The sequence below is a fragment of the Macaca nemestrina genome, chromosome 9 (genome assembly GCF_043159975.1).
Source record: "Macaca nemestrina isolate mMacNem1 chromosome 9, mMacNem.hap1, whole genome shotgun sequence".
Lineage (NCBI taxonomy): Eukaryota > Metazoa > Chordata > Mammalia > Primates > Cercopithecidae > Macaca > Macaca nemestrina.
The window spans coordinates 38,451,703-38,477,149 of NC_092133.1; the positions used below are offsets into that span (position 1 = coordinate 38,451,703).

The 25,447-nt window shown below is 45.0% G+C and overlaps 1 protein-coding gene across 50 annotated transcripts in view; it reads left to right on the forward strand.

Moving 5' to 3' along the window:
• Positions 1-25,447, forward strand: part of LOC105478501 (sorbin and SH3 domain containing 1) — a 253,390-nt gene that overhangs the window by 215,900 nt on the left and 12,043 nt on the right. For 33 of the 50 annotated variants that reach the window (XM_071069396.1, XM_071069405.1, XM_071069420.1 and 30 more), the window contains 5 exons: positions 1,782-1,828; positions 6,605-6,719; positions 6,873-6,998; positions 8,999-9,193; positions 11,028-11,801. In XM_071069396.1, the coding sequence (XP_070925497.1) occupies positions 1,782-1,828; positions 6,605-6,719; positions 6,873-6,998; positions 8,999-9,193; positions 11,028-11,801 (1,257 nt within the window). The remainder of the gene's footprint in view (positions 1-1,781; positions 1,829-6,604; positions 6,720-6,872; positions 6,999-8,998; positions 9,194-11,027; positions 11,802-25,447) is intronic. The other 17 variants (XM_071069430.1, XM_071069435.1, XM_071069428.1 and 14 more) reach the window with 1 other exon arrangement.

The window sequence follows — 25,447 nt, forward strand, 5'->3', positions numbered from 1 at the left end:
CGTTCTTTTCTTGTTCACCTGCAACTGTGAAATTATGCCCTTTGGTTACAGACACAAACACAGGTATTGAAATTGTGTGGCTTTAACTTGATTATAAGGTGATCATTCGCGTGGCCCCAGTATGTATGGTATAGATAGGTAGATAGATGGAAACATCAATGTGAAAATGCAAACTTTAAAAATACCTGCGGAAGGCTAGGCACAGTGGCTCACACCTGTAATCCCAGCACTTTGGGAGGCCAAGGCAGGAGAACTGCTTGAACCCAGGAATCTGAGACCAGCTTGGGCAACATCGTGGACCCTATCTGTACAAAAATTACCCAGGCTTGGTGGTGCGTGCCTGTAGTCCAGGCTACTCAGGAGGCTGAGGTGGTAGGATCATCTGAGCCTGGGGAGTCAAGACTGCAGTGAGCCATGATTGTGCCACTGCACTCCAGCCTGGGCAACACGGCAAGATGCTGTCTCAAAAAAAAGAAAGAAATTCCACAGCCAGGCGTAGTGGCTCACGCCTGTAATCCCAGTACTTTGGGAGGCCAAAGTGGGCGGATCACTTGAGGCCAGGAGTTAGAGACCTCCCTGGCCAACATGGTAAAACCCAGTCTCTACTGAGAAATACAAAAGTTAGCCAGACATGGTGGCACATGCTTGTAGTCCCAGCTGCTCAGGAGGCTGAGGCAGAAGAATTGCTTGAACCTGGGAGGCAGAGGTTGCTGAGACCGTGCCACTGTACTCCAGCCTAGGAGACAGAGCAAGACCCTGTCTCAAAAAAAAGAAAAAAAAAGAAAAGAAAAAAGAAATTTCAGAGAGAGGAGGGGATAGGAGGGGGTTCAGTTGAGGTGTAGCAAATAGATTTGACTGGAACAGGAACAGTGTAGTAGAGATAAAGGCAATTCGGTTAAGAGTAGGGAGAAACTACCCAGAGGCCTTCACCTATGGCAGGAATTGAGATTTGAACTGAGGGAAAGTTGAGAGCAGCAGCCAACTTCAAAGCAAGGAAGAGATGTGAGGAAGAATGTTAGGAATGTTATTTGTGCTCCCGGGTGACAGATTAGAGTGAAGAGAATGTGAAATCAAAGGAAGCTTTGTGTCAATGGAAACTAGGCGTCAGCTTTGAGCTACAGGGTTGCGGAGGGATGGAGGTGTGGAGGGAGGTCCCTCCTGACTTAATGACACACTTGATCAGGAAGTGGAGAAGGGGCAGAGGCTGACTCGGACCTGGGCATCTGGGAAGAGAGGACTACCCAACAGGATTGGAAGTCTTGGCAGGAGTCATTTGAGCTCAGGGACCACTTTATCTGGCTTTTTGGATGAGGTCACAGACCGTAAGAAATATATGGAGTTGGAGATGATGTGAGAAGTGAGTCGGCGTTTCATCTACTTGCATATCATAATTTAAGCAAATAAATGTCCCTAAGGAATAAGACAGTAGATAAGGAACATCTTAGGACTTCTGGCTGACTTTGTCTTTTGTTTGTTTGTTTTTTTAATAGCCATGGTCTGCATGTTTTGAGGAACTGGTACCTCAGCTTTGGGACCTTTCTAACCATCTCTTCCCCAGATCTGGTTGTTTTTAGGGGATTCTCATGCATGACATACATAGTTAACTAAACATTTATCTAGTATTCTACTAAGGTCAGACAAATGCAATTTTGCCCAGATTTCTACACTAGAACAAACTGGCTAGAGTGAATTTCTCTGCTTTGCTTTCTAGAAATTTGTGAAAATGTGTCCTTGTTGTACATGAATCCTGATTTTAACTTGTCATTGTTTCTTATGTTCAGATGAGACCTGCCAGAGCCAAATTTGACTTTAAAGCTCAGACACTAAAGTAAGTGCTACCAGTTATATTTATTTATCTTTTTAGTTGTCTCTTTGAAACACAACAGTTTGTTTGTAGAGAAGAGTTGGAGAAATAACAATTACCAAAATTGTTGTTAAAAAAAAAAAAGAACAAAACAGTAGTTCATAGAGTTTGCTATGTGCCAAACACTATTCAGAGTACTTTGCATATGTTAACTCATTATGGAGTGGGTGCTGTGATGATCCCCACTGTTCAAATGAAAAGGCCAAGGGACTATAGGGTTAAGGAACCTGCTCAAGCTGGTGTGAGAGAGTTGGAATTCAAACCTAGGCAGAGGTTGGGCTCTTATACCCTGTCCCACCCTGCCTCCTCCTATGTAGGGGCTCTATTTGCTTAAGTGGTGGCTTGATCTGACCCATCTTTTCTGTGGAAGGATCTAGACCAGTCTCTAGGGAGATAACTTTACCCATTTTGCTACAACATCCCAAGAGATTAAAGGCTTACATGAACCCACCGGAGACTAGCGTTTCTCTAAGTGTGTTCCTCAGAGTGCTAGCCCTATAAGATTTTTCTCAAAAAGGGAGTTCTGTTGTAGAATGAGTTGGGAAACAGTGCATGCTATATCTATACCTCCCACCCACTTTGAAGAAATACTTTGTTGATGGCATGTTAATAGCTCCAGAAGTCTTTCAAGAAAAGAACCTGAAACACGATTTGGGAAATGCTACCAAAGACTGGGTTCCATAAGGAAACAGCTGGCTTTTTATCTAATTATGGATTTAAATAGTCCATGAGTTCTCATTGGCAGCTAAAAGTACAATGGACAGTGGCCACCTCATTGTCCTGCAGATGGACGGTCATGCATCTGGTGATCAGAGGGAGAGCTCCCTGTCCTTAGATGCTGGGAAATGCTATGTGGAGCTAACCAACCATGGTTCTGATCTCCTCTATCCCACAAAATGAGTGACCAGGCCACAGTGTCTAGAACCTAGGCACAAATCTGGTATAGCTGGGTTTGTGTGTATTACTCCAGTCCTTTAGTTGGTCAGCTAAAGGAGGTGGCTGCGTACCATACTGCAAAGATTGCGAGCTTTAGAGTCAGGAAGTACTGTGTTCAAATGCTGACTATGCCACTTACTATCTCTGTGAGTGTAGTCAAGTTATCAACTTCTCCCCCACTCAATTTTCTTTATCTGCAAGATATGGGTAAAAATGCCTCTCTTTCAGGGAAGCTGGGGTAATACCTGTAAAACATTTTGCGTAGTGTACCAAAATTTAGTGCTCAAAATATGTTATCCTCTTACCCCCCTTTTTTTAAACCAGACAAGATAACAGAGATATATAAATTAATTTGCAATTTAATTAATACACTTTTTCTTTGAATTGAGAAAGGTCTATGTAAGATTTATTAAATGGTCTAGTGATGATAATAGTACATTTTCCCAGATTTCATAAAGAGTCTTAAAACAACTTTTTTTTAGAGCAACCCCGTCAAATAGAACAGGTGAGAAAGCTTAGATCCACAGAAATTGTCACCTTTTATCAACATTGCTAATGCCGGAGAGAGGTTTCCTTCCTTCTGATTCCGTGTTTTCATCACGACATGCTGCCTCCAAAAAAAGTCCACAAAATTTAGTGAAAAAAGTAAATTCTAGCTCCATGGTCTTTTAAGCCCTTCAGTCACTTGGTTTTACATTTCCCCACAGTCAGTTACTCAAAAAAGCATGCTGCCGGGGCCAGGCGTAGTGGCTCATGCCTGTAATCCCAGCACTTTGGAAGGCTGAGGCTGGCAGATCACTTGAGGTCAGGAATTCAAGACCAGCCTGACCAACATGACAAAACCCTGTCTCTACCAAAAAATACAAAAATTAGTCGGGGCGTGGTGGCAAGTGCCTGTAATTCCAGCTACTCAAGAGTCTAAGGCATGAGAATTGCTTGAACCCAGGAGGTGGAGGTTGCAGTAAGCTAAGATCACGCCACTGCATTCCAGCCTGGGGAACAGAGTAAGATTCCGTCTAAAAAATTTTAACAAATAAAAAAAATAAAAAAAATAAAAAGCATGTTATGGAATACTTGGTTCAACAAAGTTAAACAAGTTTCTTTCCCCTGGGTCTTCTCAGAGCCTCTGCTGTGCTGATGTACACTGTGATGCTCAAAAAAAGATCTAAAGCGAATCATATTTCTCAAACCCTCTCACCAGCAGACCTGGTCGCATGGTTCTTTGGGAGCTAGGAGTATAGTCCACAGTAGTGGCAGAATAGGGCCCCAGGTTTCCCATGGTAGACTTCCATCAGCCACAACTACTGACCCCTCAGTTCCTTTCTCACACACAAGTGTATCCTTTGCTTAACAGTAGGACCATTACGCTCCCGCCCCCCTCCACAGCTGCAAGATACTTAGTATAGTAGAGTCAGGAGCCTGCAGGTCTCCACAGCAGTGAATATGCTGAGGGTCTTGCTCATCTATGTGCCTGTGGTTGGGGGTAAAGGAAGAGGGAATTCATAATGCCCCCCAAAGAGGGCTGTGGCAAAAATGTGGCCCGAGACATTCCTTCTCACAGAGACAAATGCCCACATCCCCTTTACAGACCTCTTGAGGGTTAGAATCCTGTCTGCTAATGTGAGACCCACAAAGGCTGCCTTGTGCTTTTATTCAGCACAGAATTGACTTTCTATAGTTTTCCAGATGTGCCCTCATTGTTCGGCCAGCACCCCTCACATACCGTGGGACTTCCTGGCATCCTGCAAAGTGAGCACACCCCTTCCAAGTTACAATTGGAGACTTTTCCATCCTATTGGTTTGACACAAATGAAAAAGATCTAGGTCATTTTTTTTTAATTCAAGAAAATGTTACAATTTTAAAATTATTTAATTCAAGAAAAAGTTGTAAGGGCCAGGCGCAGTAGCTCACGCCTGTAATCCCAGCACTTTGGGAGGCCGAGGCGGGCGGATCACCTCAGGTTGGGAGTTCGAGACCAGCCTGACCAACTTGGAGAAACCCCATCTCTACTAAAAATACAAAATTAACTGGGCCTCGTGGCCCATGTCTGTAATCCCAGCTACTGGGGAGGCTGAGGCAGAAGAATAGCTTGAACCCGGGAGGCAGAGGTTGCCGTGAGCTGAGATCACACCATTGCACTCCAGCCTGGGCAACAAGAGCAAAATTCTTGTCTCAAAAAAAAAAAAAAAAAGAAAACGTTCTAATTTTTATCCTTAAGTTTTCATTTTGTTTAAAATTTGCCTTTGTCTAACTTTTTTAAAAAAAGAGTCCTGGTTAAAAATTAACATCATCTGGGCCAGGCGCGGTGGCTCACGCCTGTAATCCCAGCACTTTGGGAGGTCAAGGCAAGTGGATCATGAGGTCAGGAGTTCAAGACCAGCCTGACCAACATGGTGAAACCCCGTCTCTACAAAAAAAAAATTAGCCGGGCATGGTGGTACATGCCTGTAGTCCCAGCTGCTCGGGAAGCTAAGGCAGGAGAATTGCTTGAACCTGGGAGGTGGAGGTTGCAGTGAGCTGAGATTGCACCACTGCACTCCAGCCTGGTGACAGAGTGAGAAACTGTCTCAAAAAAAAAAAAATAATAATAATAATAATAACATCATCATTATTAAGGCAAACAAAAGAATGGATATGGAAAAGTTGCAAAGGGGCACAAAGAGCATTTGAAGGAAAATCTACTTTTCTTTCCAACATCACTTTTCCATGTTAAAAAGCAAAGGAATTAGGCCGGGCGCGGTGACTACATGCCTGTAATCTCAGCATTTTGGGGGAGACTGAGGCAGGAGGATCACTTGAGCCCAGGAGTTCAAGACCAGCCCGGGCAGCATGGCAAAACCCCATCTCTACGAAAATATATATGTAACAATTGGCCAGGCATGGTGGTGCATGCCTGTAGTCCCAGCTACTCAGGAGGCTGAAGTAGGAGAATCACTTGCGCCCAGGAGGTTGAGGCTGCAATGAGCCGTGATCATGCCACTTGCACTCCAGCCTGGGCAGCAGAATGAGACCTTGTCTCATGAAAAAAAGTAATGGAATTAACATTTATTTATTGAGTGTTACCTACCTGTACAACAGGCACCATCCTAGCTGTTTATTTTTAGTTTGTTGAAGCATTCTCCAGCAACTCTGAGTTAGCTCCAAGTTTAGCTAAAGAAACAGTGTCTCAGATTAAGTATTGTGTCCCTGGTCCCAGAGCTACTAAATTTCAGAACTGGGTTTTGGACCAGATCTGCCTAACTTCAGAACCTTTCTACTGCATGATGATACAAAGACGGATGGTAAAATGGATGGGTGGACAAATGGTGAAATTGATGGAATGATAGAAGGATGCCAATATATCACAAATAATTTGAGGGCAATTTAAAGCAACGAAAGCATGTCCTGCTAGGGCATAGTAGAGGATAGTGAAGGTATCCAGAAGGAGACGCTTTTCTTCGTTTAATAAACATCAGTTAAGGCAGCTGAGTGCATTGCTGTGTGTTGCATAAATATTCTGAGCATAAGACAGCATTCACAAAAAATGCATTTAGAAAACCACAACAAATTAATAAGGCCTCTGAGCACTTTCAAGGGCTAGTCAATTTGAATGTTAACATCCATCCTGCAAAAGACTGGAAAAATGCCAAATGTGATGTAATTTCCTGAATAGTGGGGTTCTTACTTCCAAATATGGAGTCCCCTCTCTGGAATTTGTACCCTTTGACCCCACTTAAAAGTCTTCCTTTGCTACAAAACTGAAGTGTCTTAATCTTACACATACTGAAACATCTGCTAAAATGCCGTTGACCCTCTGTCGACAGGGAGCTTCCTCTGCAGAAGGGAGATATTGTTTACATTTATAAGCAAATTGATCAGAACTGGTATGAAGGAGAACACCACGGCCGGGTGGGAATCTTCCCACGCACCTATATTGAGGTACCGCAGCCCCTTTTCTTTCTAAGGAAAAGCCTGACTGTGCCCAAAGCACCATTTATTTACTAAATGCTTATGTTTTGTTTCCTCCTTTTCCTCTTGTTTCCCTGCTTTCTTCTCTTCCCTTGTTCTCTTTTACCTGTTTCCCTTTCTCAGCTTCTTCCTCCTGCTGAGAAGGCTCAGCCCAAAAAGTTGACACCAGTGCAGGTTTTGGAATATGGAGAAGCTATTGCTAAGTTTAACTTTAATGGTGATACACAGGTAGAAATGTCCTTCAGAAAGGTAAGCTGCCCTTCTCATGCCTTGCTTTGGGGCTCTCTTGGATGGCACAGCTATGTGGGGAAGTGTGGTGTTGCTATCACTTCCCAGTCTGGGGGTGCTGTCTGTACCCTTAAGAGAAGTATGCTAATCAATAATTGCATTAAGGACTGGGCACGGGGGCTCACGCCTGTAATCCCAGCACTTTGGGAGGCCGAAGTGGTTAGATCACTTGAGGTCAGTTTGAGACTAGCCTGGCCAACATGGTGAAACCCCGTCTCTACTAAAAATACAAAAATTAACTGGGCATGGTAGTGGGTTCCTGTAATCCCAGCTACTCAGGAGGCTGAGGCAGGAGAATCATTTGAACCTGGGAGACAGAGGTTGCAGTGAGCTGAGATTACTCCACTGCTCTCCAACCTGGGCAATAGGGTGAGACTCTATCTCAAAAAAAAAAAAAAAAAAAAAAAAAAAAGAATTGCATTAAGGCTTGTAATCCCAGCACTTTGGGAAACCAAGATAGGAGGCTCACTTAAGGCCAGGGGTTCAAGACCAGCCTGAGCAACATAGCAAGACCCCATCTCTATTGAAGAAAAAAGCTAAAAGAATTGCATTAAGGGCAATTGGAGAATTTTCTGAGGTAAGGTATTTTTAAAATAAACCCTAGGCTAATGTCAGGGTTTAACTGTATTGAGCTCACTGATTAAAGATAGTATTTCTGGAGTCTTAGACATCTTTTATAAGCTGTTTTCAACCAACACTTACCAACTAATGATGTGATAATGCACTGTGTTGGGGACTGGGTTTTACAATATATTGGTGTGATCTAGTGGAAGAAACAGGTGCATTGATACCAGGAGAAGTTTGAAAAGCTTTGAACCCAAAAGGCACAAACCAGCTGTGCAGAATGTGGGAGTTAAATACTTTTTCCAAGCCACCATTTTCTTATAGAAAATAATGAAGATAGATGGCTCTCCCCTAGGTGGTTGTAAGAGACTTAGGTGAAACAGCTTATGTGAAGCCCCCAGCATGACACATGGTATCTGGTTTGTGCTTAGTAAACAGGAGATGCCAGTATCATTATCATCACCGTCATGCTTATTCAGACGCAATTACACTGTGCAGAGAAGTTCTTCTTTCCAGAATCCAAACACTCTACCTGGCAAAATTCTCTGGCTTCCTAAAGTTACTAAGTTACTGATTTTATTGAGGATTGAGGGAAGTGAGCACATGGGTTAGAAAAAGATGAACCATCTTATGTAACACTGGAAGCAACCCAATTTGCCCTACAGCAGGGGATCAGTAATTAAATCATTATATGTGTGTGCAACAGAATACCCTGCAGTGGTCCATTAAGCTGTGCAATGCCATTAAAAATCTAGAATTCTATTTTTTGATAAAGAAGGAGGTTTACTATGTACTATTAAGTATTTTTTAAAAAGCAAGTTGGAAAAGTATGGAAACACAGTTTATACTCAATTTTTATAAGAAAAAATATGTGAGGTTTAATTCACATGCGTAGAAGTAAATCTGGGAAGTCCATATGCCAAATATTAATAGTGTTTATCCCCAAATGACTATGTGATGGGTGAAGATTGTTTTCTGCTTTATGTTTGTGTTCTGATTTTTCTATAATGATACATTATAAGTATTTATAATTCTACAAAAGAAAGAAAAAGAGAAACCCCCCAAAATCTTTGCCTTAGAGATGAAGATTGGATATCTGTTTCACATTAAATGAGTCAAAAACACTATATTTGTTCCCTGGCTTAGGGGCACAAATCTGATGTTCTCCTTTACTAAAATACTTAAAGAACCAAGGTAAACTTCCCAGCATCAAGGTAGCTCCTCTGCCATTAGCATCCTCATCCCAGTGGTGGTAATTCCCTCCGTGTTCAGCAGGGAATGTTTTTGCTGAGCTAAGAATGTGGTAAACAATGCAGGACATTGAAGCATGCAGGCAGAGGCCCCAGGCATGCAGAGGCATGCTAGGACAAGGACCCTGTCTTTGCTGTGTCTTCCAGGGTGAGAGGATAACACTGCTCCGGCAGGTAGATGAGAACTGGTACGAAGGGAGGATCCCAGGGACATCCCGACAAGGCATCTTCCCCATCACCTATGTGGATGTGATCAAGCGGCCACTGGTGAAAAACCCTGTGGATTACATGGACCTGCCTTTCTCTGCCTCCCCAAGTCGCAGTGCCACTGCAAGCCCTCAGGTATCTAAGCTTCTTGTCACTGGTTTTCATACTCAGTGTGTGAGTTTTCTTAGTCAACAGTGCTGTTGGCACACAGCCTCTCTGGGGAGGTTTTTGAGCACTGCAATTAAAAACTGTCTGCAGGAGGCCGGGTGTGGTAGCTCACACCTGTAATCCCAGCACTTTGGGAGGCTGAGGTGGGTGAATCACCTGAGGTCAGGAGTTCGAGATCAGCCTGGCCAACATGGTGAAACCCTGTCTCTACTAAAAATTCAAAAATCAAAAAAAGATGGCGGGCGCCCGTAGTCCCAGCTACTCGGGAGGCTGAGGCAGGAGAATTGCTTGAACCCGGGAGGCGGAGGTTGCAGTGAGCTGAGATCACGCCACTGCACTCTAGCCTGGGCAACAGAGTGAGACTCTGTCTCAAAAAAAAAAAAAAAAACTGCAGGAAAGCAGACTGTACACTGGACTTTGTCTTCATGCATACAAATGGCCTTTTCCAGTGCTTGGTTGAAGATATATTATCTCAGAGGAAAAGAAAGAGTCAGATAATTGCTCTGGGAATAAAGTGACTAGGGAAAGAGAAACAAGAGCCTTTATCAGTTGGTCCCTCCTGGGTGAAGCTGTTGGTGTGGGGACCACCACTGTGTCATAAATCCCATGGTCCAAATGTGGTCCTCAGTCATCTTGGCCAAAGTTGGCCTGCAGAAGACAAAGGCTGAAAGAGAGACTTACACCTTCTTCTCGTCAGCCACGTAGACCAGGTCCAAAGTGTTTGCATTCACCGGAACCAGGTTGACTGGAACAAGTAACTTATAGCATCTCAGTCTCAGTGGGCTGAAAGGATGTAGGTTTATAGGCATGGTAAGATGTTGGCTCTCCCAAACATTAATTATGAATAAACTTGTTTAGAAATATAAACTATTCCAAACTGATCCCCACTTTCCCAAAGCCAAGAAAATGTCAGAACCTTGAGTTCAGGGTGATATGGTGGGGGTGACATCCTGTGAAAAAGTCCAGCCAAACCACCATGTATGTTGTAAGGAGGTTGGCAGAGGAACAAGAGTAGGACCTGGGGGCCCAGGTTGACCCTGAGACGATGCCTCTTGTCTAGTCCTCTAATTGTTTCCTTCTCTGACACCTGCTCATCACTGACCCCAGTAGAGGGTTCTTGGCAGAAAGCATTAAACAGGCTGACCCAGGGCTTCCTGCACAGTGACAGCCGCATCCTGTTGTCTTATAGGACAGGGTGTGTGACTGGGGCGGGACATTCTGCTTTGTAAGGATGCAGAGAACTCAGCTACATTTTTCACTTGACTGTAGCCAAGAGTGATTGTAAAACAAAACTAGTACACTACTCATACTCCTCTCTGGAAGACTCTGCTGAGCTCCCAGAGAAAATAAAACCTCAGGGAAGGGCCATGGCAGTGCGGGGCCACCTTTCCCCATGGTTCCGGGTCAGGGATCTGGATGCACAGGGGCTGGGGGGCTGGGATAGGGAGCTTCCAGTGGGTCCCTTTGAAACTCCAATTCTGCAAAGCAGGCCGGCCTCATCCGTCACTACTCTGACGGGAACCTCTCTCCATCTCCACACCTGTGGCTGCTTCCTCCACCCACTGCCTGCACACATCAGGCTCATGTTCGCACATGCTCACACGTACACTCACCCATCCTGGTTTCTCCCCAGATGTAACCCAAGGATTTCCTTTTTGGACACCAGAGTGTCCTTGCGCATCCTCTCCATTTCATTCCTCTTTATATACCCCTTGTGATTATTTTCCTTCTTTTTCCTTTATGCTGACACTTGTACCTTTTGCTTCTTTCTTTTGTTTTCCTCTCTCTTCTTCTTTTTAAGTTTTCCAGTCACAGCAAGCTCATCACGCCAGCACCCTCATCTCTGCCCCACTCCCGCCGAGCCCTGTCCCCCGAGATGCACGCCGTCACCTCTGAGTGGATCTCGCTGACTGTGGGGGTCCCAGGCAGGCGTTCTCTGGCCCTGACCCCACCCTTGCCTCCTCTGCCAGAGGCTTCTGTCTATAACACTGACCACCTCGCCTTGTCACCAAGGGCCAGTCCCTCCCTGTCTCTCAGCCTCCCCCATTTGAGTTGGTCAGATCGTCCCACCCCACGGTCAGTAGCTTCTCCACTGGCCCTACCTTCCCCACACAAAACCTACGCCCTAGCACCCGCTTCCCAGGCCTCCCTTCACATGAATGGAGACGGTGGTGTCCACACGCCATCTTCAGGCATCCACCAAGATAGCTTCTCGCAGCTGCCACTGGGGAGCTCTGATAGTGTCATCTCCCAGCTTAGTGATGCCTTTAGCAGCCAGAGCAAGAGGCAGCCATGGCGCGAAGAGAGTGGACAATATGAGAGGAAAGCAGAGAGGGAGGCAGGCCAGAGAGGCCCTGGCGGACCCGAGATCTCTAAGAAGAGCTGCTTGAAGCCTTCAGACGTGGTCAGGTGCCTGAGTACTGAACACAGACTCTCAGATCTCAACACCCCTGAGGAGAGCCGGCCCGGCAAGCCCCTGGGTAGCGCTTTTCCAGGAAGTGAGGCTGAGCAGACAGAGCGGCATAGAGGTGGCGAGCAGGCGGGGAGGAAAGCTGCTCGGAGAGGTGGGAGCCAGGTAGGCCTGCAGCATGCCGCGTGTGCACTTGGCGTCTCACTTGGCAGGGTGGGCTGCACGTCTCGCCCCGGTCCATCTACGGAGGACAAGTGAATGCTGGTGAGACCATTTGCTTGCCTCGGGAGCAAAGAGATGGCCCCGGAGGGAATGGGGGGACATGAATTCAGGTGCCAGGGCTGGATACAGTTGGAGGGAAAGGACAGGCTGTATCTGACCACTTGAGGTCATTCGGAAGTTATCTCTACTTTGAATGCCTCCTGGCCTGCTGCAAGGGCCTCTGAGAAGGCAGACCTTCCTCACGTCCCATGTATGCCTTGGAGATGACCCTCGGTTTGCTTTGACTAACACAGCTGAGAACACCAGGCTTTGGTGTGGTGGTGTGGTTTGCTTTTATGTAAGATGCACTTTGTTTCCATAACCCATGGTGCTCTGCTAGTGCTCGGTTCTGTCAGGTCTTTGTCCTGTCTCGTGTTTGTGTGGGCACGCGGGGCCTTTGTTTGCCACGCAACAAAGGTGTTTTGGTTCTGGAGAGGAGAATGCAGGCCTCCTGGGGCCCTGACTGGCATGGGGTATCCTTGAGTAGGCATGCCAGGTTTTTGGGTGAGTGTCCCATCTTCTCTCTGGGTCAGCTACAAAGAGTGCAGCATTTGGGCAAAGGTAGCCTTAGGGTGTTTTGAGACCTGAAAATTTTTTTGGAGACATGAAATTAGCAACTAAACAAATCACAATTCTGATTTTGGCTCTGCTGTTTACTACTGCTAAAGTCAAAGACTTAAGCAACTCCTCTGAAGCAACCAGGTTTGAATGCCAGCTCCACCTCTTACTGTCTAGTGACTTGGGAGTTACTTCCCCTCTCTGAGACTCAGTTTCCTCATCTTTAAAATGGAGATGATAGCACCTATGTCAAAGAGTGGTTGAGTACAAGGGCTTATGATCCTGGGAACATGGTCAGCACTTTATAAATGGAAGCTATAGAGCCACCATCTTGGGTGATCTAGAACTGCTTCTAGAACTGAGAATATTCTTAGAACCGCCTTAGACCCAGATCGAGTTCCTGAAGATGTCTGCAAGCCATTTATTAAGTATCTAGTATGTATGATGTCCACAGTAAATAGTGCTTAACCCTTAGGCTTGCAACCTCAGTTTCCCTTTGAGGCTGTAGTTATTCCGTCTATGAATAAGACCTGCAGGTACCAGCCTCTGGGCAGAATACAAGGGTCATTTGTCTCTCCTCTTGAGGACCCTAAGTTCAAGCCTCCTCAAAACAAGGAGGAGCCTACAAACATAGCAATACCACCAGGGCAATAATAGAGGCATGCTTGGGGGACACAGGAGCACAGAGGCTTGAGACACACTAGGCCAGACTTCCAGCTCCAGCCAAGCACATGTGGGCCCATGGGTGGGCCAGCACATCAGGAGTAGGGATCACTGAGGGTGAGCCAGGATGGGGTAGTTTATAAGAAATGAGGCTTAGTCTTTTGCTAGAAAGCCACTTAACCTCTCACATGCAAAACAGGAGTGGAGGCAGTCCATCGCTTGTAGGGCAAGGATTCAATGAGGTAATTAATGGAAGTTGGTGCTTGGCACGTGCCAAGGCTCCATGTGTGGGATCTCCCGCTGCTGTGTGGGGCCGTAGGAAAGCAGCAATACCTGGCAAAGGCTTTGCCTGGCCCTGGAACAGGTTGAGGAAAAAATAGAAGAGGTGGTAAAGTGGCTAGCTGAAAAGAATTAAACGTCTCTGACACAGGAATAATTCTATAAACGTTCTAAGTCAACCCAAGGCACCCGAGGACATCCTTATCGTCAGTGTTGAGTCATCATCCCGGCCCAATTCCAAGATCCTGTGTGTATAGGAAGTGCGCACGGTGCCGGATCTCCGAGTAAGGTTAGGAGTATACGCTTCCTGCTTCCTAAGGCAGGATAGGAGTGGAGTAGCTGGCAACACTGAAGATTATGTTGATTGGAAAGTCAGGCTTGTTGAAACTTGGTGTTCCTTTCTTGGTGGGCCTCCAGACCCCAAGTGTACCACTTCCTGTCCCCTCCCTTCCTTCTGACCTCCTGGCACAAGCCCCTTTTCCATGGGTGTGCCCAGGCTGTGGCCTGGGGCTCGCTCCCCCTTGAGAGCTGGCATTTGTGTGAAAAGGGCTGCGCCCACACCTCCCCTTTAGCCACCTCACTTTCCCCTCCTGTGGCTGGAGCAGGAGCTGACAACTCTGGAAACGGGGTCCTTCGGAAGAGGCTCCTGTGTCTTGGGCCCCCGTTGGGTGACAGACATGCTAAAAATGGAAAGGACTTATATGACAACCGTTCTCTGGCAGCCCCATCAGAATGACGTGACCACAGGCTGTTGCTTATTTGGAAAAATGCATTCCGGACCAGTTTGCGTATCAAGAGAACTGTCAGCCATTATGATCCTTGCTGAACTAAAGAGCTGAAACAAAAGTTCACTTTTATTATAGGTATTGGGGAGGTAGGTTGAGAATCTGACCAATGAGAGGGAATTTTACCTGAGAACCTTAAATGAAAAGATATTCTGAAATGTTATGATCATTTACTCTTTGAAGCATTTAGGATATTTCAGGCAGTTTGCTGCAAGAGACAGAGAGGGGCGAACATCATCAGGGCTTCCATTTACATGTAACTTCTAGGAAGCTGTTGGGGCCAAGGGAAAGTTTCCCTTTTGTCCTTTGAAGTTTCCCTAAAAATTACTGATAAGAAGCAAAAAAATTTTTTTCTTTTCTTTCTTTTCTTTTTTTTTTCTTTTTTTTTTTTTTTTTTTTGAGTCAAGGTCTCACTCTGTCATCCAGGCTGGAGCGCAATGGCACAATCTCATTGCAACCTCTGCCCCCAGATTCAAGACTTCTTCTACCTCAGCCTCCTCGAGTAGCTGGGACTACAGGCACATGCCACCATGTCCAGGTAATTTTTGTTTTGTTTGGTAGAGACGGGGTTTCACCATGTTGGTCAGGCTGGTCTCAGACTCCTGACCTCCAGTGATCCTCCCGCCTCGGCCTCCTTGGATTACAGGCATGAGCCACCACACCCGGCCAAGAAGCAAATTAATAGGAGAAAAGGCATACAGTTTTATGTGACATAGGAGCCTTCAGAATGAAGACCCAACCCCCCAATGGAGTGCAGAAGCTTATACCATCTTGAGGTTACAGAAGAATGGGGGCTCAGAGGATGGCCAAAGACAGGTTATGGTGGTAAATCAGATTTTAAGCAGCAAGACACGTTATGGGAGGGAGAAAAGTAAGGCTTGGCTAGCAAAGGGGGTCTTGTTATTTAGATGAAAGCTCACAGGTAGCAGCCTCAGAGAGAATAGATGGTAAATGTTTCTTTTAGGCCTTTAAAGGTGTCAGCCTGTCAGTTCATCTTTTCTAGATCTAGACAAGGGAAAGCCTCAGAGAAAACCTGGCTGCATCAATGCAGATTTTTCTCTATAAATACAAATCTCCTGCACAAAAGACAGCTTTGCAGAGCTACCTGTTTTTGCTGGCTCTCTGACAGCCATCCCAAAATATGTCAAAAAATATATTTTGGAGTAAAATATTCTGATTTCCTTTAACACCTTTCCTGACAGCCTCCCCCACCCCTGCATGAGTGGATTCAGTGCTCTGACTTTGTGCTGCCACAGCCCCTGCAATGGTCTGAGTGAGTGAGCCTCTCTCAGCCCCCTTTGCTTCCCTGTGTTCCCATAAAGTATCAGTGCTCCAAGGGCAAGACCATGATACCTGATGTATGGAAGGCACTCAGTGAATATTTGTTGAATGAAAGAAAAGGCAAGCCAGACACCTGTAATCGGGAGCCTGAGGCAGGCGGATCTCTTGAGGTCAGGAGTTTGAGACCAGCCAGCATAGGGAAACCCCATCTCTTCTAAAAATACAAAAATCTCTTCTAAAAAATAAAAAAAATCAGCTGGGCGTGGTGGTGCATGCCTGTAATCCCAGCTACTTGGTAGGCTGAGGTGGGAGAATCACTTGAACTCAGGAAGCAGAGATTGCAGTGAGCAGAGATAGGGCCACTGCACTCCAGCCTGGGTGACAGAGCAAGACCCCGTCTCAAAAAAAAAAAAGAAAGAAAGAAAGAAAGAAAGAGAAAGGAAGGAAGGAAGGAAGGAAGGAAGGAAGGAAAGGGAAGAAAGAAAGAAAGAAATAAAGAAAGAAAGAAAGAAAGAAAAGAAAAGAAAAGAAAAGACAAGACAAGACAAGACAAGACAAACAATGACTGACCCCAACTAAAGGAGTTTAGGATCTCCAACAGGGGAGTAAGATCTGTTCCCAAATAATTATAATGCAAATAAGGAAAGAGAGTCACAAACTACACCCCCTGGAAGATCAAGATGGGGACAAATAATAACAAGGGAGGAAGGTGGTTGTCTGGAAACCTCAGGAAAAAAAATGCTGGGCAGGATGTCAGAGCCCCAGCACGAGGAGGTGGTTGACTTGAGTGTTGGTAAGAAAAATTGACTGATAACAGTATAGGTTTGAAGAAGGAAAGTTTATTAGAAAGAAAGAATACTGCAAAAGGGTGCAGCAGGGTACTCAGTGAGAGAGGACTGAGCGCACTGTGGTGGATTTTCTTCAGGAGTGTTTATGGACCTTAAGGCGGAAGCTTAGGGGCAATTTGGACCATACTGGCCACATAGGTCATAAATGATTACATCTGTAGATGTTTTGGTGCCTTAATGTCAGCAAGGGTTGCACAATGAGTTTCAGCATGCCATTCCAGAGATGTGTAGAAATTCTAGTTACTTATAAATTTGGAGGGAAAGAAATCTGGGACCAGATGCCTGCTTTAAATGATAGGGAAGTCTAATTACTTCTGATTTTCCCAGATAAAGAATTTGGCCTGTTTGATGGTCACCAGGTGGTCATTGCTCCCTTCTAAATTCCTCAGATAAGGAGTTTTTGCCTCTGGGGCCTGCTGGATGGTCACCAGGTGATTTTGCTCTCCTCAAAAAAGTAGCATTTAATCTGAGCCTTAAAGAATAAGAGTTTTTCTCACAGGTGTACAACAGGAGGGTGGGACTCAAGGCAAATAGCTCAAGCAAAGGCCCAGAGGTAGGACCATGAAAGGTATGCATGGAGAATGATGCATTCCTGGTTTGGGTGAGGCTTCTGGTGTCCACATGTGAATAGAAAAGGGGATTTCTGGAGAAGGGGCTGTGGGACCAGAACCTACGTCAGGAGTCACGGTGACCCTTTGAATCAGTCACCTGCCCACCTCCTTCAACTCTGCAAATGTGTGGACACTTCGTGTGAAATGGTTTGACTTTTCCCTCCTAAACTGGTTTACACTGGGTCAGTTGCCCATGTTTTTAGGTGTGTTTTTTATCTGAACAGCAGAAGAGAGTGAGTGAAATGAATGCAAGGGTCTTCAGGGACATCAGGAAGGGGTGGGAAGAGCACTGGATTGAGAGTCAGGGTTCCAAGTTCTAGCTCTAGCTCTGCCATTGGTTTGCCAGGTATCTTTGGTTGAGTCACTTCTCTTTCCTGGCAGCTACTCTGTCCATAAACAAAAGATTCAGACAAGAAAAATGCCATTCCTTTTAGCTTTGATATCCTTTGATTAGGTATGAGAAAGAAGAACACATACAAAAGTTTAAGTCAGGGGTTTATAATCAATTTACAGACCTTCACAATGGAAAAATAGAAGCTCTTCCTTTTAATTTTTGAGAGACAACTTATTGGATGAAAAATGTGCATACAAAATGCCCAAGCATTCAGAATTATCACCGAAGTTCTTGGATTTTCTTGAGCGCAATTTTGGCCAACAACATTTAGAACAATCAAGAAGGTACGCTGGGCATGGTGGCTCATGCCTGTAATCCCAGCACTTGGGAGGCCGAGGCAGGCAGATCACTTGAGGCCAGGAGTTTAAGACCAGCCTGGCCAACATGGCGAAACCCTGTCTCTACTAAAAATAGAAAAATTAGCCAGGCATGGTGGTAGACATCTGTAATCCAAGCTACTCGGGAGGCTGAGGCATGAGAATTGCTTGAACCCAGGAGGTGGAGGTTGCAGTGAGCTGAGAGCATGCCACTGCACTCCAGCCTGGGTGACAGAGCAAGACTCTACTTCAAAAAAATTTTAAAAAGTAAACAAAGGAAAAGAAAGTAAGGGGCACAGGTCTGATGGTAGTGAGTTATCTCAATTCATTGTTCACAGTCAGTTACAGATCAAATTGGTTGTTCCACTAAAAAATAGAAAAAGAAAGCAAAGGGAAGATCATCTTGAAAAAGCCCATCACTTGCATGATCAAATATTTACGGAGTTTCTCCATGACAGAAGCACTATTTGTTGACTGGCATCCAGCCTTGGTTTTTAAGAGTTTTTACAATGTGTGAGAGTACCTCCTAGAACTTTTGAATTAAAAAGAATATTTAGAGACCATCTACTCCAGTAACTGATAACTTTTTCTAGATCAAGAACCTTTGAGAATCTGAGATCAGCTGAGGACTGTAGGCCAGTAGTTTGGGGAGGAGAGTGACACACAGTTTTGTATCGTTTCAAGAGGCCCACACCCAAGTCCATCTGTGACAGACCAGTAGGTTAAGAGCCTCCAGTCTTTTACAATGAGATGAGAAAACCAAGGCCTGAGGAAAGTGACAAAACTTTTGTGATGTTAGTTTGGTTCCTAAAGGGAAGGAAGCTAATCAAATAAAATCTCAATATACAGGAAAGCTGTGTGTCCTCAAAGCATCTGTCTGAGAAGCATGAGAACAAACTATAGGCTTAGAGAAGGGAGAAGGAGGCAAAGTGACTCAAGACAGAAAGATGTGACTTCAGAGGGAACACTTCTCAACACAAGGAAACTAAGTTCATTCCCAGAAAGATAAGAACAGAGGCATAGGCCTGCCTTGAGGATGGAAATCAGAAATAGAAGAGGAAGCTGTGATGTAACCTGCAAGAAAAAAGAAAATTTAAATGTTAAGATACTCAAGTAAATATAGGAAACATTTTCCTTTGACTCACTCAGAAGGGAAATCTCTAAATAGAGGGCATTTAACAGCTTACGGGATGGGGAGAGACGTTGGCTGCAGTACTTACAAAAATAAGCAGCAGGTATTCTCTCAACACTAATGTTAGGGAACTGGCCGGGCATGGTGGCTCACACTTTCGGGGGCCAACACAGGAAGATCTCTTAAGCTCAGGAGTTCGAGACCAGCCTGAGCAGCACAGGGAGACTACGTCTCTACAAAAATAAAAACATTAGCCAGGAGTGGTGGCGAGTACCTGTGGTTCCAGTTACTTGGGAAGCTGAGATGGAAAGAATGCTTGGGTCTGGGAGGTCAAGGCTACAGTGAGCCATGATCACACCACTGCAGTCTAACCTGAACAACAGGAAGAAAAAAAAAAAAAAGGGTAAGGGACTAAGACCCAAAGCTAAAGTGTGTACCCTTATGAAAGTGTTAGGAGAATGGAGCATGTCAGTAGAAAGTGCCAGCCACAGGGTACTGGACAAATTAAGGTGACCTGTTGGTCAGCATCCCTCTCTAGCTCTTCCGATATCTTCCTCTGGCAGAACACAAACCTCGAAGGTTGGGGTGTGGTGGAGTGTGCAGAACTTGGAGTCTGAGAGACAGATGTTCCAATACTAACTGTTCACATTCCCAACTCAGACATGGCAGGTCTTCGTTTTCTCATTTGTAAAATGAGGTCAATGTTGAGCACCTTCTTGGGTTACTATGAGAATTAAATGAAATATAATAGAGATGAAAGCAGCTAGCGCAGAGCCTGTAATGGAATCATAAATAACCTGTTGTGTGATGTCAAGGTACCACGGAAATGAAACAAAAGTAGTTTACTTTATCCACCTTACCCTGTTCCACCTAAGAGAGAAAATGGTGGCGGAGGACGGTGGGGGGAAGAGAAGAAAATAGAGAATGGGAAAATCATTTTACTTTGGGTTACACAAATCGAGAATTTAGAAAATTTGGAATTTGTGCTCCCCAAATTAGTTTCTTCTACCTTCAGTATAAAGGCATAAGCTATTGTTGGAAAGCCTTTGGTTTCTTTACACTTGAGTATGTATCTGCCATTACTCCCCTAACTGTCTTATGAAAGAAAGAGAAGACTGTATGATAGTCTATGAAGAGAAGGCTGAGCACTGGGTGAATATTTACTGAGCATGTAAGTTTAGTGTTGTAATCAGATTCAAATTACAACAAAGTAAATGTGTTGTCTATTGAGTGATTAGCAAGGAGATAAAATCTAGGTGGTAAGCAATTGAACTAGTTGTTTGTAATTCATTTTATATTTAAGCTGTGATCTTTTTCTCAGTAAACTTAATAAGATAACTCAGTGGAGTCAGAGGCTGTTTAGAGGGTGCTCTGGTGATTTCCTGAAGCTCAAACCCAGGAGACTGAATCATTCGGGCCTTTCTACTCCCCTGGAAGAGTTTGCCCATGATGTTCCAGTAGGTGCAAATCTTCTATGACTATTCTGGGGCAGTCACTTGGGATGCTTCCAGAAGTGAGCACTCCAGCCATATCTGGAGGCTGTAGTCAAAAGCCTTCCCCCTGCCAGTCTTCAGTAAGCAATGAGTAGAGTGCTGCCTCCCTTAAGCCAGCTCAGCCCCTGCCCACTCCTACTTCTTAACCCATAGGACAGGCACATTGCAATCATGGAGCGTTAAAGCCAAAAAGGACATTTATGTAAATTATGTCCAATCCTCTTATGTATTTTAGAACTCGAAGTCCTAAGACATTAAGCATTTTGTTCACAAGACAATCAGTTAGTACAGAGCATGGCCTGGAACCCGGATTTTCTCACTGTCCCACTGGGAGGTCAGGGTAGGTCATGAGAAAGGTGGGGTGGGGTCTGAGAAGACTTGGGACGTGAGACGACTAGAGGAGTGCCGTCTCTGTGAGACTTGGGCAGATTAGGGGAGCAGCAGAGCCTCGCGCTGTTTCTAGAGGGGATTTGGGGCCGGGAGAAGTTGAGTTTCTCTGTCCTGTCCACATCGTCAGGACTTCCTGCTGTTCTGTAGCCTGTGTGCAATTGATTTGGGTCCACAAGGCCTTGGCGCACACCCAAAGCTGGAAGCGGATGCTTAGTAACTCCACAGTAGCGCCAGGTGTTCTGTGGATCCAAAGGGATTAACAGCTCCAGGGAGGCTAAGATCTGATTTCTGGGGGATTTCTGTGAACTGAAAGTAGAAGGGCAACAGCAAGGACGCATGCAGGTTCACCCAACTGGGGAGAATGAAGCAAGCACTCCAGGCCGGGAGAGGCGACTTGTGTACAAATACAGAAGAAAGCAGTTTCTAGATCACGGACTATCATCTGCTTACTATTAATGGGGGAAAGGAGGGAAGTGCAGTGTGTGTGTGTGTGTGTGTGTGCGCGCGCGCATGTGCTGGGCTTGTTGTTTTGTAAACAAGTGAAAAACTAGAATGCCATCACCAGAGTCGGCAATGTCCTTCGCATGAGATATACTCCCTTTATTCTTAACCCTAATGAAGTCCTTGTTAGAATTTGTATCTTCTTTTAGGCTTAAATAAGGGCAGACCCTGAGGACCTGGGGAGGGTTCAGAGCAGCATTGTCTAGTAGAAATATAATGTGAGCCACATGTGTGATTTTAAAATGTTCTAGTAGACACAGTAAAATGGAACAACTGAAATTTTAACTAAAAATTATTACTGAGATTTTACATTCTTTATTTTGTACTAAGTTTTTGAAATCCAGTGTCTATTTTTACACATAACACGTTTCACTTCATACTTGCTACATCTCAAGTGTCCAACAGCCACCTGTGGCTACTGGCTACCATCTTGGACAGGACAGGTCCAGAAGAAGCACAATGCAAAGCTGTAAAGTGGTTAGAAAATGGGGACAGGAAAAAAAAAAAAAAACATACCTAGAGGGGAAAAAAAATCTGAGGATAAACAGCCTGCAAAATGAAGGGCTGATTCTTGTGATGGATAGTGATGGTTTCCGTTTCCACTGAGGGTCTACCCCCATGCCATGTCTCCGTCCCCTGAAAAAAAACAAAACAAAACTGGTTTACATTTCAGTTATGTAAGCTATTTCACTTAAATCTAAACAGAGAGAAATTGAGTCTTAGCTAATAGAATAAATGTTTATCTTGACTTCTTCCTTCATTTATTCAATAAATGCTAAGTGAGGCACTCAGTCATCCCTACCTCTTAGGAATGGGGTTAAGTTTGTACTATACAGATGTTAAAGCTATGATGATGATTATCCTTAGCTTGGGGTATGGCCTGAGACCAAGGAAGGTACAAGGTGGGCCATCAATATCCCTTTCAGTACTATAGTTCACAATTAATGATTGGATGCTATTGCCATACACCGTATCTTTTATATAAGGAAATGTCTTTGAACACCTAGAGTAAAAAGTATTCAAGAAGAGAAATGATAGATAGTGCCTGTTTTCAGACAAGGCAGAAATTGGGTATTGCTATCATAGTTACACAAGCAATCTAATCATGATTCAAGAGGGAGGTGGCAGGTGGTATATGGAGATTAGACGTCAAAGGGCTCAGCTCTCACACTACTTTGTGCAAACCTCACAAGGTCAGGTCCCAGCCACCTGGCAAAGGCCTTAATGTCCTGAGACATTGTAGAAGAAGCATGAAATGGCCCCTTTCATTTTATCCCTTCCTTTACTTCTGTCAGAGTCTGAGGTGACTTGTTTGAGTGACTGCAGTTTAGAAGGAGTTTAGAGAACTCAAAGACTCTTCCGAAAAGGACAAGAGTATAGAAGTGGGGCCGGGCACAGTGGCTCACGCCTGTAATCCCAACACTTTGGGAGGCCGAGGTGGGTGGATCATTTGAGGTCAGGGGTTCGAGACCAGCCTGACTAACATGGTGAAACACCATCTCTACTAAAAATACAAAAAAATTAGCTGACTGTGGTGGCCCACGCCTGTAATCCCAGCTACTTGGGAGGCTGAGGCAGGAGAATTGCTTGAACCTGGGAAACAGAGGTTGCAGTGAGCCCAGATTGCACCTGGGTGACAGAGCGAAACTCCGTCTCAAAAAAAAAAAAAAAAAAAAAAGTAGTGCCTGGGATGGAACTCCTCTGAGCCTTAAATTCCTTATTCTGCACTCCTCAAGTCAGAGGGTTAGTACAAAAGTCAGGTATGTAAAGGACCTATATATCCTTGTAAAATATCAGGTTCTTTTTACTGTATTTGATTCACTGATCCTCTTTTCAGCACCAAATTGTTTGCCAGATAATTGATTCCAGTCACTCCTTTGGGATGAGTGAAGCTGAGTGGAAGGATGCTAGGTTTCTGTAAGCTATGGAGATCTTGCCAAGAGATTGTCTATATCCTCTCTTTTTTTTTTGTACTGCATTTGACCTGAGGTCATGAGGCCACCAGCTGGAATTTGGAAATATTTTATTTTTTATGAGAACTTTTGTTTTCATGAGGTGTGACCCAGACTACCGGTCTTGGCATACTGTAGCCAAAGAATCTCAGTGCAGGGCAGTTGAGGTCCTCTGCACCCTTGCTGCCTCAAGTTGGTCTGTGAACCAGCAGCGTCAGTACTACCAAGTAGAAATGCAGAATTTCACAATACAGTCCAGGTGTATCAAGTCAGAGTCTACATTTTAACAGGGTCCCAAGTGATATGTATATATACATTAAAGTTTAAGAAGGATGGCTCTACAATATCCCAATTAGTTATAGTCCACAGCAGCCTCAGCTTAAACAGCTGCCATGGCAGCCAACTCATTTCCTCTTGTGGCAGCCCCTTGTATTGTTGGATTGTTTGGAAGTTCTCCCTTCTGTCATGTTAAAATCTGCATATCATTATCACCCACTCAAGGTGCCCAGAGTAAGTTTCATTCTTCTGAAAGCCCACATAGAAGTTACTTGGAAATGTCCATTTCTTTCCTTTGTGATACGGACACCTTAATCCAGAGGCGGTGAGTGGAGTGTGGGTGGTAAGTGGAGCCACACGAGGTCGGCTCCCAGTCACCCGGCAAAGACCTAACATCCAGAGTCATTGCAGAAGGAGCATGACATGGCCCCTTTAGTTGTGCCTCTTCCTTTGCTCCTGTCAGAGTGCAGGGTGACTGGTTTGAGTGGTTGCAGTTTAGAGGGGGTTTGGAGAACTTGAAGAGGCTTCCTGAAAGGACAGTGGTATTGAAATGATGCCTGCAATGGAAGTTAGTCCTGCAGGGCTTGCTAACGGATGAAGACATTTCCAGTGGAGGTGAACAGGAGGGGGTGGTCTGGTGGAGGGGAAAGAGCAGCCAAGCCACTTTACCTCTTACTTGCTGTGTGATATTGAGGAATGCACGAAACCCCTTTGAGCATCAGCTTCCTTGGTTTTTAAAGAAAACAGTGACAAACCCTGTCTTTCCTGACTCCAGGGTTTCTGAGGGACTCACTGAAGATGAGGTCAATGAGCACACTCTGTAAAGTAGAAGATGGTCTGAGGATGAAAGACAAGGTCAGATGGGACAATAGATGAAGCCAGGAGAAAAGCCTACCACTGACTTGCTGTGTAACCTCAGGGGAGGCTCTCACTCTCTCTGTCTCTCTGTGAAACCAGTGGGTCATACACAAAAGATTTCTAAGTGCCCGTCTAGAAGGCCCTGGAGTTGTGGCCTATTGCTTTTTTTTTTTGAGACAGGGTCTTGCTTTGTCACCCAGGCTGGAGTGCAGTGTTGCAATCATGGCTCACTGCAGCCTGAATCTCCCTGGCTCAGTTGATCCCAAGCAGCTGGGACTACAGATATATGCTGCCACACCTGGCTAATTTTTGTATTTTGTTCATAGAGACGAGGTTTTGCTTTGTTGCCCAGGCTGGTCTCCAACTCCCAGGCTCAAGCAGTCCTCCTGCCTTGGCCTCCCAAAGTGCTGGGATTACAGGTATGAGCCACCATTCCTGGCCGGCCTGTTGCTATTATTGCATGTTACCTGGAGGATTTTTTCAAGGTTGGCTTTTCAGGGTATTTACTTAGAAAAACTTCCTAGAGCTTAGAATTGAATCCTCTCTGGGGGACATGGTTCTAAACACTCTTCTAGTGAAGGCCTGGCCCCTGCAATGGAAGCCCCACTCAAAAGGCGGGTCTGCTTGACCATGTGTTTCTGTGTCAGCATGTGGTACCTGGGTTGGTAAGTGAAGAGTGACAGTTTTGTCACACACAGTCCTATTTCTGGAAGCAAGCTCTGTCCTACAAGCTATCTGAACTCATCTCATACCTCACCGGAGTGTGTCATTTGCAGATTTTTCCAGGGGAATGATCTTGGTTGATACTTCAAATCTTACCAAGGAAGTTTTCAAAATGTTATTCCCTTTTCTAAGTTTCTGAAATACAGCAGACCTGATGGTTCTACGGGCCTAATCTGCTAGAGGGGCCTTCCTGTCAACAAAATAACCAAAACTGGCTTTGGGTTCAGCAGCCTTCCCTAGATACTTACTAGCCGAGCGTGAGGGGACCAATATGTGTGAAGGGACATGGCTAAGATGGCCTTTCTGAGTCTCTCTCCTACCAATCTGGGGACCCTGTGTTGTTCATCCTCACCTCACTGCAGCCATGTTTCCAGTTTCCCATTTCATTTCCCGGATGCTTGCTTCTAACTCTACATTTGCATTTTCTTCTGTGCACCCACCGTGTTGTTGTGGAGACTTGGTGGCCATAGGCCGCCAGTATCCGGTGTC